The sequence below is a fragment of the Brassica oleracea genome, chromosome C5, assembly GCF_000695525.1.
Source record: "Brassica oleracea var. oleracea cultivar TO1000 chromosome C5, BOL, whole genome shotgun sequence".
NCBI classification, from domain to species: Eukaryota; Viridiplantae; Streptophyta; class Magnoliopsida; order Brassicales; family Brassicaceae; genus Brassica; species Brassica oleracea.
Genome location: NC_027752.1, coordinates 14,317,061 through 14,331,529, shown reverse-complemented (window position 1 = coordinate 14,331,529; position 14,469 = coordinate 14,317,061). Strand labels below are relative to the sequence as shown.

General features: G+C 37.6%; 2 protein-coding genes and 1 pseudogene across 3 annotated transcripts; 2 read left to right on the top strand and 1 right to left on the bottom strand.

The window, feature by feature from the left end:
* Positions 1-1,831, top strand: part of LOC106294086 — an 8,201-nt pseudogene extending 6,370 nt beyond the window's left edge.
* A 1,338-nt stretch (positions 1,832-3,169) lies between these two features.
* On the top strand, positions 3,170-5,176 carry LOC106294809 (GDT1-like protein 4). The gene is made up of 12 exons (XM_013730476.1): positions 3,170-3,343; positions 3,421-3,489; positions 3,566-3,625; positions 3,705-3,752; positions 3,887-3,978; positions 4,045-4,081; positions 4,181-4,234; positions 4,315-4,383; positions 4,487-4,531; positions 4,617-4,678; positions 4,756-4,828; positions 4,899-5,176. Exons 1-12 carry the CDS (start codon positions 3,326-3,328, stop codon positions 4,965-4,967), a joined length of 696 nt encoding a protein of 231 aa, XP_013585930.1. The 5' UTR covers positions 3,170-3,325; the 3' UTR covers positions 4,968-5,176.
* A 149-nt stretch (positions 5,177-5,325) lies between these two features.
* LOC106294808 (AP-4 complex subunit epsilon-like) lies at positions 5,326-9,939 on the bottom strand. Of its 2 annotated transcripts, XR_001260910.1 has the most exons (11): positions 9,021-9,939; positions 8,619-8,834; positions 8,432-8,542; positions 8,151-8,348; positions 7,935-8,066; positions 7,647-7,703; positions 7,450-7,566; positions 7,033-7,110; positions 6,806-6,949; positions 5,533-6,729; positions 5,326-5,434 (listed from the first exon to the last, which is right to left on the bottom strand). XR_001260910.1 is itself a non-coding variant. In XM_013730475.1 (10 exons), exons 1-10 carry the CDS (start codon positions 9,807-9,809, stop codon positions 5,734-5,736), a joined length of 2,838 nt encoding a protein of 945 aa, XP_013585929.1. In that variant the 5' UTR covers positions 9,810-9,939; the 3' UTR covers positions 5,441-5,733. The 2 variants fall into 2 exon arrangements, 1 of the variants encoding a protein (XP_013585929.1); XM_013730475.1 differs by lacking the exon at positions 5,326-5,434 and having other exon boundaries at positions 5,441-6,729.
* Between the last annotated feature and the right edge of the window lie 4,530 nt (positions 9,940-14,469).

The window sequence follows — 14,469 nt, the reverse complement described above, 5'->3', positions numbered from 1 at the left end:
CGCTCTGAGAGGTCGCTCCGGGCTTCATTTTGTGTCGTCTCGCCATGGAAACGCGAGCGACCTCGGAGCGTCGCTCTGGCAAGTCGCTCTGAGAGGGGTGTCTCACGATAGAAACGCGAGCGACCTCTCCATGTCGCTCTGGCTGGATCGCTCCGGGATGTGTGTCACAGCGACTTCACGGCGTCGCTCCGGTGAGGTTGCTCTGGTGCGCTGCTCGTCCGTTAATCGCTTTAAACACTTCTTTTGAGCTCCAAATGTACCCAAATGCCTCCAAGAACTCCATGTGGTACGCCAATACCTGATAAAGACTCATATATGCAAAATGCAACCTAAACATGGCTAAATCCTAGTCTATGATCAAAATACACATGGGTGAATGGATAAAACAATGTAAATATGCAAGATATCACTCCTCAAATACCATACAAGCATGTTGTATGATGAGTTGATGACATGTCTCATGGTAATAATGTTATCCCAACTCTTGTTTGGCAGGAATTATCAACCGATTCATCTCAACATGTCCGCTCTGCTCTTGCTTCTGTAATAATGGGGATGGCTCCTATCCTTGGCAAGGTATGAAACTGAAGATAGATAACATTTTCCACATCATGTTTACCTTATCAGTAATTATATTAACATATTAAAATCTTCAATGGCAGGATTCAACCATTGAGCATCTGCTACCAATTTTTCTTTCCCTTGTGAAAGATGAATTTCCTGATGTACGGCTCAATATCATAAGCAAGTTAGACCAAGTCAACCAGGTTTGCTGCATCTCGCTTCTCTTGTCTCACAACTTAGCTACTTATACTCATATTGATTCATTTTTTTTTCAACTCGTAACTGAATATTTTTTACCACTAGGTTATTGGGATCGATCTGCTATCACAATCTTTGTTACCAGCGATTGTAGAGCTTGCTGAGGATCGACACTGGAGGGTTCGACTTGCTATAATTGAATACGTTCCTCTGTTGGCTAGCCAGTTAGGTATAGGATTCTTTGATGACAAGCTTGGAGCTCTTTGCATGCAATGGCTGCAAGACAAGGTTCACCTTGAATCCTTTCATATTGGCATTAATTAATCATCCACTTGTGATTCGGGATATTAACGTTGTTCTCCTCTCTCCTCTGTCAGGTCTACTCTATTCGTGAAGCTGCAGCAAACAACCTAAAGCGCCTTGCAGAGGAGTTTGGTCCTGAATGGGCAATGCAACACTTAGTTCCACATGTTTATTCTCATTAACATCGGTATTGTTTGAGCTGCATATGTAGAGTTCCATATTGGACCTTTTCTTTTGTTCTTTCAATGTAAACAGGTACTGGAGATGGTAAGCAATCCGCACTACCTACATAGGATGATGGTTCTACGAGCAATATCTCTCATGGATCCTGTATTGGGATCTGAAATCACATGCTCTAAGTTTCTTCCTGTGGTGGTTGAGGCATCAAAAGACAGGTAATAACAATAGAGATGACTTTGGCTAACTTCTTCAAGAAAACATCTTAGTTTTGACGTGTTGTTGTGCTAATAATCTGTGCAGAGTTCCAAACGTCAAGTTCAATGTTGCAAAACTTCTGCAATCCCTCATCCCCATAGTCGACCAATCACTAAGATGAGAGATTAAAAATATAACACAATTGCATCGAATATATAATGCAGGTTGTTGAACTTTGGTTGTATCAAAAAAAAAATTGTAGGTGGTGGAGAAAACAATACGTCAGTGTTTGGTGGACTTGAGCGAGGACCCTGATGTTGATGTTGATGTTTGATATTTTGCAAACCAAGCGCTTCGTTCCATTGACGGTGCCGCAGTTGCACAATCATGAATTGTTTTTTTTTTCAAATGTATTAGTGATATATAATCTTATAATCCTCGATATTATTTGTGTTCTTTGCATATTACCTTGGTTTGTTTGTGTAAAACGCCATTTTCGATTGCTGGCTATGAACTGCATTTATATATTAGTGATATATATAAATCTTTTAATCCTGTTATTTGTGATGCTTGCTATTTCATTGGCTTGTTGATGTAAAACGCTAGTTTGGTTGCTTGACTATGAAGTAAAATTGTATTCCTTTTGTTACATGTTCTTGTGAGCAAAGTCTCTGTTTCCAATATTTTCATTTCTTAGTTTACCAAGTAAGGACTTTAGTTTGGCTAATAGATTTCCTTTCAACAAACCAAATTCGACTTGAATGGTTTAAGGGAAGTAGATTGCTACGTTTTGATCAAGCAAATCGTCCACAACTTATAACCATGATTTTGACAAAAAAAAAGGACATGCGCTGTGCTATGGTAATACTATCTAGAACGTCTGTGCTATGGTAATACTATCTAGAACTATCTAGAACGTCTAGCTCACCAGAAGGAGTAATTAGTTTTAATCTTCACCAATCAGTTTTGAGGCAGGGAGACAAAAACTTGCAAGTTCTGTTGAAAACACATATATATATATATATATATATATATATATTTTCATGTGACGTCCCAGGTTCTAAAACGCGGGCGCCTAGCCGATTAAGCGCCCGACTAGGCGCTTGGCGCGGATCTTCCGCCGCGAATTGGGCCAAATCGGCTCAATAAATCAGTTTGCCATAAAACTACACTTAATTGACGAAAATCGGGCTACAAGCAGGCCCATTTCGACTTGGAAATGATGAGAGACCTTGTCATGTATATACAGGGAACCTCAACACCTCTCATTCTCTTAGTTTGTCGATGTGGGACAAATTTAAGTAGTTTTTATTTTTTTCTTTTTCTTAAATCACACTAATAAAAAGAAATAAAAAGACCCCTCTGCTAAGATTCGAACCTATTATATCTTAAAACATCAAACAAATCCCGAACTATTGGACTATGATGTATTTATGTTTGGTTTTCAGTAGTTTTCAGATATGTTAGTACATATACATATATTTATAATCAAAAAGTACAAATAACTACTTCCCAAGTACTCTCTGATTAATCTCCGATTAGTTAACAACTCGCTAGGCATACACCAACCGTCCTACTCACGCCTAGTGCAATCTCAAACATGGGTGAAGTCTTTATCGGTGATGCGCAGTAAAAGGCATATATATCCACAGTGACGAAACCCAAGGAACAACACATTTTCTTATTTTTAGCATCTTTTCTAAACTCTAGTTAGGTTTCTTGGGTCCCACACGATATTTATCGTGTCAGGTGGCAAGATCTCAAGGGCTGAAGAATCCGAATCGAATCAAATTCACCCCTAAAAGAAAAATAAAAAGCATTCATCTTTTTCACTCCTGTATCAATCAGCTGGAAGTTTTCGGAGTTTGAAGCTGATTCGGAAGCCATGAGCTCGGTTTTGCAGGTAGAGTCAAAAGATATCTGTCGATTTTATTTTTTTCTCTGTGGGATGGTTAATCTTTAGTTTTTTTATTTATTTAGGGTTTTACCAAGTCACTGGCGATGACTTTTGTATCGGAGATTGGCGACAAGACGTTTTTCGCTGCTGCTGTAAGTTTTGTGTTCATCTTTGCTTTGCTTTGAGTGTTTAAAGTCAACATTTGCATCCTTTTGTTCTTTCAAACAGATATTGGCGATGCGTTATCCGAGGAGACTTGTGTTGGCTGGTTGTGTGTCCGCTCTTATCGTACGTTTTCTTGACTCAGTTTGACTTACTGGTTTCAGTGAGATTTTTTGGAAGTTCATGTCCTTTTCTCATTCTCTAGGTCATGACTATCCTCTCTGCTACTGTTGGATGGGCTGCTCCAAATTTGGTTTGTTTTTGGCTTCTGCTTGCACCTGCTCAGATTGTAGTTTGATTTAGGTTTTTTTTCTTCTTACTAGTTCCCTTTTGTGAGGGACATTTTCAATCTTTTACTAAATGCTGATTCAAACTCTCCACTTGCAGATCTCTCGCAAATGGACCCATCACATAACAACATTGTTGTTCTTTGGGTTCGGGCTTTGGTCTTTGTCCGACGGTTTTAAACAAGGAGGAGGGTAATTATTTTTATTTGACATCCAAGATTATTGCGGTTATCTGATTTTTTTTTCTTTGCTTGGCAGGGAATCAGAAGAATTGGCTGAAGTCGAAGCAGAACTGGTCTGTTTCGTCTTTCCGCACGCTCTCCTTCTCACATTTTAGATCAATGCTTTTCTGGTTTTGACTCTCTTGTGTGTGTGTGTGTGTGTATTATCACAGGATTCTGATTTGAAGGCTAATGGTAAAGCTACAAAAGATAACAACAACAGTAAGGTATGGAACTCAAAAAAACCCAAGATTACAGACTGATTGTATGTGCTATGTTTTTACCAAACGACCTCTTGTCATTGTAGATTGAAGATGAAAACAAAAAGCAGAACAGGCCGTTCCTCACACAATTCTTCTCTCCAATCTTTCTCAAGGTAAAATTGAAGAGCCTCTCAGAATCTTCTCTCTCAAAAAAAAAAAGCAGTAAACCTTTCTGAAATTAGTTTCATGTGTTTGTATCTCCATCTCTTCTTGCAGGCATTTTCGATTAATTTCTTTGGTGAATTTGGTGACAAGAGTCAGGTTTAGCGCTCTCACTTACTCGATTAATTGACTCAAATCTTTAAATGCTGTACATAGCTCACCATAACTTCTTCCTTTTCAATAGCTTGCTACAATTGGTTTAGCCGCAGATGAAAATCCGTTTGGGGTGGTCCTTGGCGGAATTGTGTAAGTTTCACTGTAAAACCACTACAGTCGTTCTGTGTTTGAAAGCAATGTTGCTGACTAATCTTGTGCCTAGACAGCGCACAGCTATTGTGCACCACTGCTGCTGTGATTGGAGGAAAGAGCTTAGCTTCTCAAATATCCGAACGAATAGTAAGAGAACATCCTTTCTACATTCGAAACAACAGAACTAAACTCGGTTCTAATGGTGTTGTTGTTGCAGGTTGCTCTTTCTGGTGGAATGCTTTTCATTATTTTTGGCATCCAATCGTTTCTCACTTCTGTTGAGTGAGGCCTAGTTTTGTTTGTTTGCAAGTAGTGCAGATGATGATGATGATAAAGGAGCATCAGTACGCGATAGTTTCTTAGATGATTTAATACTTGATATTAGATGTTTTACACAAGTTACTTGCAGAAAACAAATCTTATCTACAGTTAAAAGAAATACATTTAAACAGGCTTAAACAGCCATATGACTTCAATAAAGTTGGCGTTCCCTTTTTTTTTGTTTCAATGAATTTATGTGATTGATTTTCAAGTTGGTATGTGAACGCATACGAAGATAAACCCAAAATGATAGAAGTAACACTGTTCCTAACGTGGTAAAATTTAAAAACAGCCAAGTGCATACCAAAAAGGTGCGAGAAACATTTTCAGTACAGAGCTTAGCTTGTAATAACTTTGTATCCATCACGCCTATAATAATACCAAAAGTTCTTTTATAGACACAAACAAGATAAGCTCCAAAATCCAACAGCCGTACGGTAACCATTCACTGTATACTCCCAAAAAAAAAAAAAAAGAGAAACCATTGAAAACAAAAAAATCTCCAAGGAACATAGGTACAACAGAAAGCCTGTTCTTAAAATCAGACACGTTACTAATCTCCAAGCATCAGAAATATATGCGAGTGTGGCGATGTTGAGACTTGAGAATGTGAATCAGAAGCATTACCAACAAATTCCACAACGCATTAACCAAATATGGGAATGTGAGGGAGATGTTGATGATGATGATTATGTGAGTCAATGGAAGGTTTGGTTTGGAGAATGGTTCTGCTAGCCGAGGAGATCTTTGAACAGTGTAGGGTTCTGACTTGTTGGGTTCACACCCATCTGTCTAACAAGAGCATCTTTCTCCAGAGCTTCCTTTGAGTTTGGTCCTTTTGTGGTTTGAGATTGATGATATGTGCCTCTGGAGCTATCAGACAGCTCTGATAAGAGAGAGTCAACACTTGTGGTTGTCTTCACAGGTGCACTTGCATCTGTTGAGTATAGTCCCATCACATCGGTTGAACCACCACCATCTTGCCTTGAAGACTCCATAAGCCCTTCCAACTCTTTAAAAGGATCCGTCGCTGCAACATCACTTGTGCCAGTTGGCTCGTCAAAGTCGAGCAAGTCTGGTACAGGGATTGGACTTTCCTTGGGGACGGTTGCAAGTGGTTTGTTAGCTGTTCCTTTTGCGGGTTTGTGACCACCAGAAGATGACTTTCTATCAGATCTTGACGATGATGATGATCCACCAAACAAGGATGCTGCGAGTCTCTGTTTCTCAGGATCGATTTCTGGTTTCTTTGATTCATAACTGCTTCGAGGTTTTGAGCTAGATGAGGAGACAACTCCACCACCATCCGAGTGAGTACTGGTACCATTTGCTGCTTGCGGAGGAGTAGAAGAAGAAGCGGATGTGGACGACTGATAGCTGGGTCTACCCCATTTTTGTTTAACTCCATCGAGTCTCAGCTTGATTTCTGATGACTCTCGTTCAGACACCGAAGAAGAAGTTGAAATTGGCTGGTGTGGCTCGCTATAATAAGAAGGCTCAGGTACTGGAACAAGCGCGGCCGAAGGTTGTGATGGTACTGATGGCTTTGGAAGTTCATAGGCTTCGAATCTGAGAGCATGAGATGTAACTTCATGGTGATCTTGAGAATGGTAATCGGTTGTTTCAAACATTCCTCCTGAGCGCTCTCTCTCAGAAACATATGGTTGCGCTCCACTCTCAATAGCTTGTTGGATGTAGCCATTGAGAAATGAAAGATCCTTATCAACCTAAATTCAGAAAAATGGACTATAAGATTCAAGAAATCCACGTTACAAGGGAATATGCATGAAGAGAAAAGGTTACCTCGATGTCCTCGCAACTAGCATCTAAAGGTAGTATACTCTCCACAGCACGGGCATCTAGAGCAAGGAGAGCCTGAAGTTCATATGCACGTTGCTGCAGATCTGTTGAATGTGAAGCAAGTAGCTCCTCGATCAAAGATTGGCACTGCATTAATAAAACTAATCAGTCCATGACAAAGCAGGGTATAGATCGTGTTTTCGATTCCAGAAACGTTTAAAGATACAGACCTCTGGCAAAACATCCACTTTTCTCCCAGATGCAATTTCAAATGCATAAATCTTCATTAGTGCAGAAACAGCATATCCCTTCAAAGAGGACAGAAAACAATTACCACCTTTCAATCAGAAAAAAATGGATTGCGGTAAGATGTAATATCATCACTCGTATGTACATGTACTAGTAAAGAATCCTTGATCAGACATCTATAAATAAGAAAGTTGTAGATTTATTACACTGGCGAGTTAGCATGCAATGGATTCGTCACATTTGCAATGCATTCAGTCTTCACTATGTTTTCCCTATGAAGCTAACATTAACGGAGATCTCAAAGAGAACTCGAATCTAGCAAGAAGCTACACTACAGGAAAAACAACTAAACAGGCAAAGGTTTATAGGTGAATCATATTTGAATGCAGCGGAACTACCTTAACAGTTTCGTCACTTGAGTATGCATCAGCCACATCGCACAGCTTTCCACTTATATAGGAGGCAGAATACTTCCCGTCAGCAGTGCCATATTCTCCCAACACCCAAGAAATGACCTGGATATTAAACCCAAAATTAAGAAGCATAGATTTAATGTGCAAAAGGTAAGTGGAGAGGTCAGAAAACAAAATTCGACCTGAAGAAACAGGGATGGAAGCTTTGGCTCGCTGATAATCTGCAAGTATGATTCTACCTGCATCAAGAAAAGCACACTCATAAGCACAATACGAAAAACAAAGTATCTCAACCAACGAAATAAAATGTGGAAGTAAGACAGATGATCAGAGTTACTCCTAACTGTAAGATTACCATTTGAGATACCAACTCATTTATGTCTAAGAGGAGTCCATATATCACCAAAACTACAACACCAATCTCTTTGTACACAAAAGCAGAACGAACACAAATGGAATGAACAACATACAGCTGATAATCTAAGCTTGTTGTCTGCATCGTCATCGTCCTCTCCAAATCCTTCAGCAATCAAACGCATGAGATTATGTGCCACCTTAATATTCACCAAATCTCCTGCATGCTCGAAGACTTTGTTCATGATCTGCAGTATGAGCAATTTTAAATTTCTGTCAACCAAAACAAAAGTATAATAAGTAGGAAGTGTCCAAGGGAGGTCGGCTTGTACCTGGATAAACCATTGATTGCTTGGAGCGAATTGTTCAGCCAACTCAACACAGCGAGATGCTATCTCAGTTTTGTAATGATTGTCATTGATACTAATCATGTAATCAATCATTCGGTCTACTATCACTTCTACATTGGAGGACTTGGTCATTTTGTACAACAATTCAAAAGTTTTCCTCTTTAGTGTGTCATCTGGATCCTGTTGGAAAGTAGCAGCAAAAGAAACATCAGTGCTGACACGAAAACAAACAACTAAAGGAAGTGTCCTTTATAGCTGCTCACCTCCAAACAATCTATCACAGCAAGTTGGTGCTGCTCAGCAATGTCAGGGCTTATTTTTATCAATCGACCAAGACCATCAATCCCCATGTATTTCAGATTGTGACTATCACTCTACAAATAGTTACCACAGGATTTAGATACAATCATAACTTAAAATATACACATACATGTCAGAGAAACACAAAACCTTTAAAAACTTGGAGATAGCCTCAGCAGCATCTTCTAACAGCTTGGGACTTGGAATAATACAAGAGATACATCGAATACACTCATAAAGGATGGCATTTCCTATATTGGTAGAGGAATCACACTTTCTGAACAAATCTCCAAGCACCATGTACATCATTTCACTCGCACTCTTATCACCACTACTCAGCAGCGCCATTATCTTCAGCAACTTGATCTAAAAGTGACAAACTTGATGTCAGCAATTACAAAAAGTAAAAACACACATACAAGGCCGGTCCAGGACAAAGCCGAATGAAACATTCACCTCCAAATTTGAAAAAAATATATATTTGTTTAATTGAAATCATTACTAAATCGCCTGCAACCCCCAAAATCTGAGGGCATACATATGAAGGCGAACCTGGATGAAAGGTGCAGGCATTTGATGGTAGTCGTAACTCTTTGGCAACTTTCTCTCAGTGACCTGTTTAAGAATGCCGACGAAGCTAGAGACTAAATCCTTATACGAAGCAACATCTTCACTAATGAGATCAAAGAGAGGACAAAGCGTAGCGCCCATCACTCCCGGATCACTGTCACACAACTTCCTCCTGAAATTGGAAACCAAATGAGAAACCGAAGACGGAGACTTCCTATGAAACCTATGCAAAGCCATGATCGCTTTCTTCCTCACAGCTTCTTTCCCGTGATTAAGCAAATCCACCACCTGAGGCAAAACCGCCGGGATCGTCTCCTCGTTAATCAACCTACAGACGGCGTTAAGCGCGGCGCAGACGACGAGGTAGTTATCCGATCTGAGATCTTTCTGAATCGTGTTGACGATGAGGATGATGAGATCGTGATCCTCGTCGAGGAAGAGCGTGACGGCTAAGTAGCCGGTGCGCTTGAGGAGGAGGTTATCGTCGTGAGTCATCTTGACGGCGTGGATGTAACCGAAGGAGGCGTCGTGGCCTAGCATCTCGATGTACACGAGGCGGATGATGTACTCTTTCATCTTCCTCTTGGGGACGTCCGGCTCTAGCAGCTTACGTTTGAGTATGTCGATCTCGCTGAGGACGATGCGGTCTTCCTCGGCTTTGGATCGTGACTCGCCTATCGATTTGACCAGATCGAGAAACTCTTTCGACTGGCCGAACCCTCCTTGCGACCCCATCGCTAGCTCTCTCCCGATTGTCTTCAGCTGCTCCATTCTTGATTGGATTGTTAGGCTTCTTCTTCCGATCAAGTGTTTCCTCTCCTTCCCTTCCCGTGAGCGTTCGGTGAGCTCAGCTCAGATCAGATCTGGAAGGTGGACAAAATGTGAGAAGAGATTTTTTTTTTTTTTTTTAATTAGTAAACCAGGTGGTCTTTCGATAGCTAAACCAACACTCTCTTAACCAGAATTTGATTTTTATTTTACAAACCAACAAAAAAAAATTACAATTGATTCGTGTTGTGTTTTTTTTTTTTTTTGGTAAATTGCATACTTGTATTAAACTATTAATCTTCTTATATCTGAATATTTTTTTTAATCTTACATCTGAATTTAGTTGCAAGTTGGAACTAGTTCATAATCACCATCTTAAAGTGCAGTTTGCTTTTTTAATTTTTTTGGGTAAATTAGTTTTTTAGGCCAAAAATGATAATTATGTCCTACTAGGTTAATCTCATTTACTTTATGTTATATTAGGGGGATGTCCGCGCTTCGCACATAAAATTGTTTTATTGTTGTTTTATTTTTGGATAATGTAATTATGTGGTCACTTTTATTTGTTAAGAACATTATTTGGTGTTTTTATTGTGTTATGTAGTAGTAGTAGTGATATGTTAATATATTTTATCTTTATTTTTCAATAATGCGTTTTGTGTGTATAGTATTTGTTGGTAGTCAAGTGAGCTTCTAGTATAAAAATATATTGAATTTCAATAACTTTGCATTTATGTATTTGTTGATTCTAAGATAAAATTGTCTTTTATCTTTTTCATATTTTTGAACATTATAACTTTTAAGATATTTTTTGTTTTCTTCTCATATTTAGGCATTAAGCCGTCAACATCTATGTATTTTGTTTATCTTTCTCGTATGCGGTGTTTCTCACCATCACCAAAAAAGACTCACCTCCTGCTCTTGTTCTTTATCGCCTTCTTCACCTTGAGATTTCTGGTATTTGTTGTAGATCGGGTTTAGGATTTCCCAGTTGTGCGGTTGTTTCTCGCATCATTTTAGGCTGTTCCATTCAATATTGGATGCTCCTCTTATTCTTTAGATTTCAGCTGATGTTAGAAATTATATATCCTTGGGTTGGATCAGAATTTAATCTTTTGATGTTGTCTTTCTCATTGTTGGCTTACCGTTAATAGTCCCTGCTCGTCTTGGTTTTTAAGATCTAGTTTTTGGTGATTTGATTTCTATGCTCTTTTTCATGGCTCGAAGACGGCACCGGTGTATTGCTGATTTTGTTGGTGCTTGATAAAGCTTCTTTGTGTTATGGGGATCACTTTGTTTCAGATTTTATCTTTATATCCTTCTTTATTTCTATTTGTTTTGGCCAAGACACTTTAAGGTCCAGTAAGGTAAGTTAGTCTTCGGTCTTGATCTCTTTTCCGTTCCAGACCTTTATTGAGATAGTATTAATATGACATTTTGTTTTTCTCCATGATTGTTGAGATTTTAGGTTTAAATTTAGTTATTTTGTGATTTTAATAGTTTAATAAAAATATAGTTTGTAACTGAAATAATAGAAAATAGTAAAAATTATAAAATAGTGAAATTTTAAGAAATTTTCAGTTGTCAACAAATTAAAAATTTAAAATATATTTATATTATTTTACTTATTTCTTGAATTTTAGTGACCAATAAAATAGATTATCAAATTACGATGAAGGTTAGTGTGAGAATGATTAGATAGTGCACAATTAGAAAAAGATGGACTAAATAATAATAGTATAAAAGAAGAGGGATCTAAAATACAAAAAAAAAAATATGAGGACATGTGTCGAAAAACTCTTTCTCACTTGTCAAAAGAAGAGAAAAATCCAACTTTATATATATATATATATTAGTCTAAATATTTTAAAATGACAATACTACCCTTAATTTCAATTAAAAATTTGAAATTACAATTAATAAAACAATTATTAAATATTAAAATATCATTTTTAACTAAAATAATTTTTAAAAAATTTAAAAATCCCAAAAAAAAACTAAAGTTTGAAGCTTTTTTTCTCAAAGGGATTGATCGATCCCGTAAGAAACCGTTCGATCCTGATAAATATATCCACAACAACGAAAATATGCGAAGCATATGCTGATCGAACAAGCCGAGGTCAGTCGATCGCATAAGCTCGATCCCACTTCCTTCGATCGGTCGCGTCTTCGGGATCGATCGATCATGTGCCCAGGTAAGTCTTTCAAATCGATTTCCTTGTTTTCGTCGGTTAAATCCGGTTTGATTCCCACTTGATTTGAACCGAACAAACACGGGTTGAACTCTTAAAACTCGATTTCTAATCAATCAAACCCATTTTCTCTTCTCATTGAAGAACAAAGGGGAGAAGAAGATGACGTGATAAGAAGTTTTCAAATTGATGTTTTAATTTTTTAAATTTATAAATTGATTTTATAAATCACAATTTTTTTTTAAATGATTTAGTAAATATAAGGAAACTGAATATTTCCAAATGTTCTCTCCCCATATTTTTGGAACTGGTTATCCTTATCCGTAGAATCTGTATTCTACTATATGTAGAACACAATAAACATGTTTGAAATTGATTTCTAATAGTTTTAGATCTATAGCAATGTGTGGATTCTGACTTCTACAGATTTTAGATTTATAGTACTGTGTAGATTTCGGATTCTACATATTTTAGAACGATAGGTTAAGCGTGAAATGTGTTTTCTAAATATTTTTATATTATTATTATTTACGTAGATCACATATTCTAAACATATTAGATTCAATGAAAAAAAATAGATTACATTTTCTATTGTGTAGAATGTATATTCTACTTTTTGTAGAACAAAATATAAAATTATGATTTAAACAATTTTAAAACTGGAAAAAAATACCAAAAAGTTGATATAGGTATTTCATCAGTAGTTATTATTTTTTAAATTGTTTTTGTTTATAAAACTATTTATTTGATTTCTTTTGGAAAATACTAAAGCGTATTAGAAGAAAAGATGGCGCAAAAAAGAAATTAGCCTAATAGTGTTATAAATCATATTTTGGATGTCCATAACCGGCCCAATGCTAGAGAGAGGGAGAGTCGGCCGTGAGGAGAGAGAGAAAGAGAGAGAAACATCATCTTGCTTTTTCCTTATTAGATTATGATTTGTACTATTTCCATATTTGTATTTTCTTTCTTTAGTCTTTCTATTAATCTATGACGGTGTAATTCCCTATATATAAAGGACACACTTTATGTTTATGAAATAACATAAACAAGAATACACAAATTTTATACTCTAGTTTCACAACACGTTATCAGCACGACGCTCTAACCAACTGAGCTAAACAAACCCTAGCCGGCGAATCCATAATCCCCTCGATGATAAACCCTAACCGTTGAGAACTCCCGATCACAAACCCTAAACCTAATACCCATCTTGTTCCCGTTCGTGACACGATCCCAGCTCATGACCTCAGACCGTCTCAGCTCGATCCCGAGACACGATCTCAGTCAGCTCGCGATAGACGACTCGATACCACTCGCAATAATAGCTTGTTTCCGTTCGTGATCAGACGATCTCAGCTTCAGCTCGCGTTCCCGATACCAGCAAGGACAGCTCGAGATACGCTCCAGCTCTAGACGACCTCAGCTCGTTTGCGTATCAATCTCAACGTTCAGCTCGCGATCCTCATCTCATTGGTGGTCCATTCAACCCTACTTGAGGTTAAGGTAACCCTTAAACCCTAATCGAAACCCTAGGGTAATAGATCAAAACCCCATTGAGTAAATCGAAGCTCATAATCATAAGTTTGATTCCCTAAACCCCAATTGATCTAAGGATCAAAATCGTTTCCTAATACCCTTAGCCGCATACATGCGTAATGCATGCTATGCATGAAATCAATTAAAACCCTAAAGCTAATGCATAATCGATTTTATCCAAACCATAATTAATCTATGAGATCGAAATTGATTGTTTGTATGATTGTATGTTTGGATATAGTATGCTAGCCTTGATTAATTAAAACCGTATTGAATTTGATCACATAGAAATCGATTGCTAGGATTGATAATCTCATTCTTGAATTTGGTTGTTTGAATTGATAAAACCGATTGAATGATTTTCAAATTGAAGTCGTATTGATTGTTTGATCGAAACCCTAATGTCTTTAAATTAAAACCGAATACTATCTTGTTTGATTGATTAAACCGAATGCTTGAATTGAAATAGAAATCGATTGCTAGGTTAAATGATTTATGCATTCTCATCTTGATTATGATCCGGCTAGTATTGATAGTTTTCATACATTCTTGAATGAACCCTAATTGTTGCATTGCTCGACTGCTTGATTGCAATTATACATTGAACTCTTAGAAAACCGTTTGCTAAGATTGTAGCCGTGCGGCTTGTTTGCATCATGCATGCATAATAGTACGAACTGATTGCATATAGAATCCGAATGCTAAGATTGAACATGTATGCATCATATACGAATGACCTATTTGCATCATACCTACAATCCGGATTGCTTGAGCATATTTATTGCATTCGCTTGAACACTTTTAAATCTAAATTATGAAACATATGATTTCAGATGTCGAAAATCAACAACTTGGATTTTGCTGCCCTAAGTCTCTCTGGAGATAATTACTTGCAATGGGCACTTGATGCGAAGATCATCTTAAAATCCAAT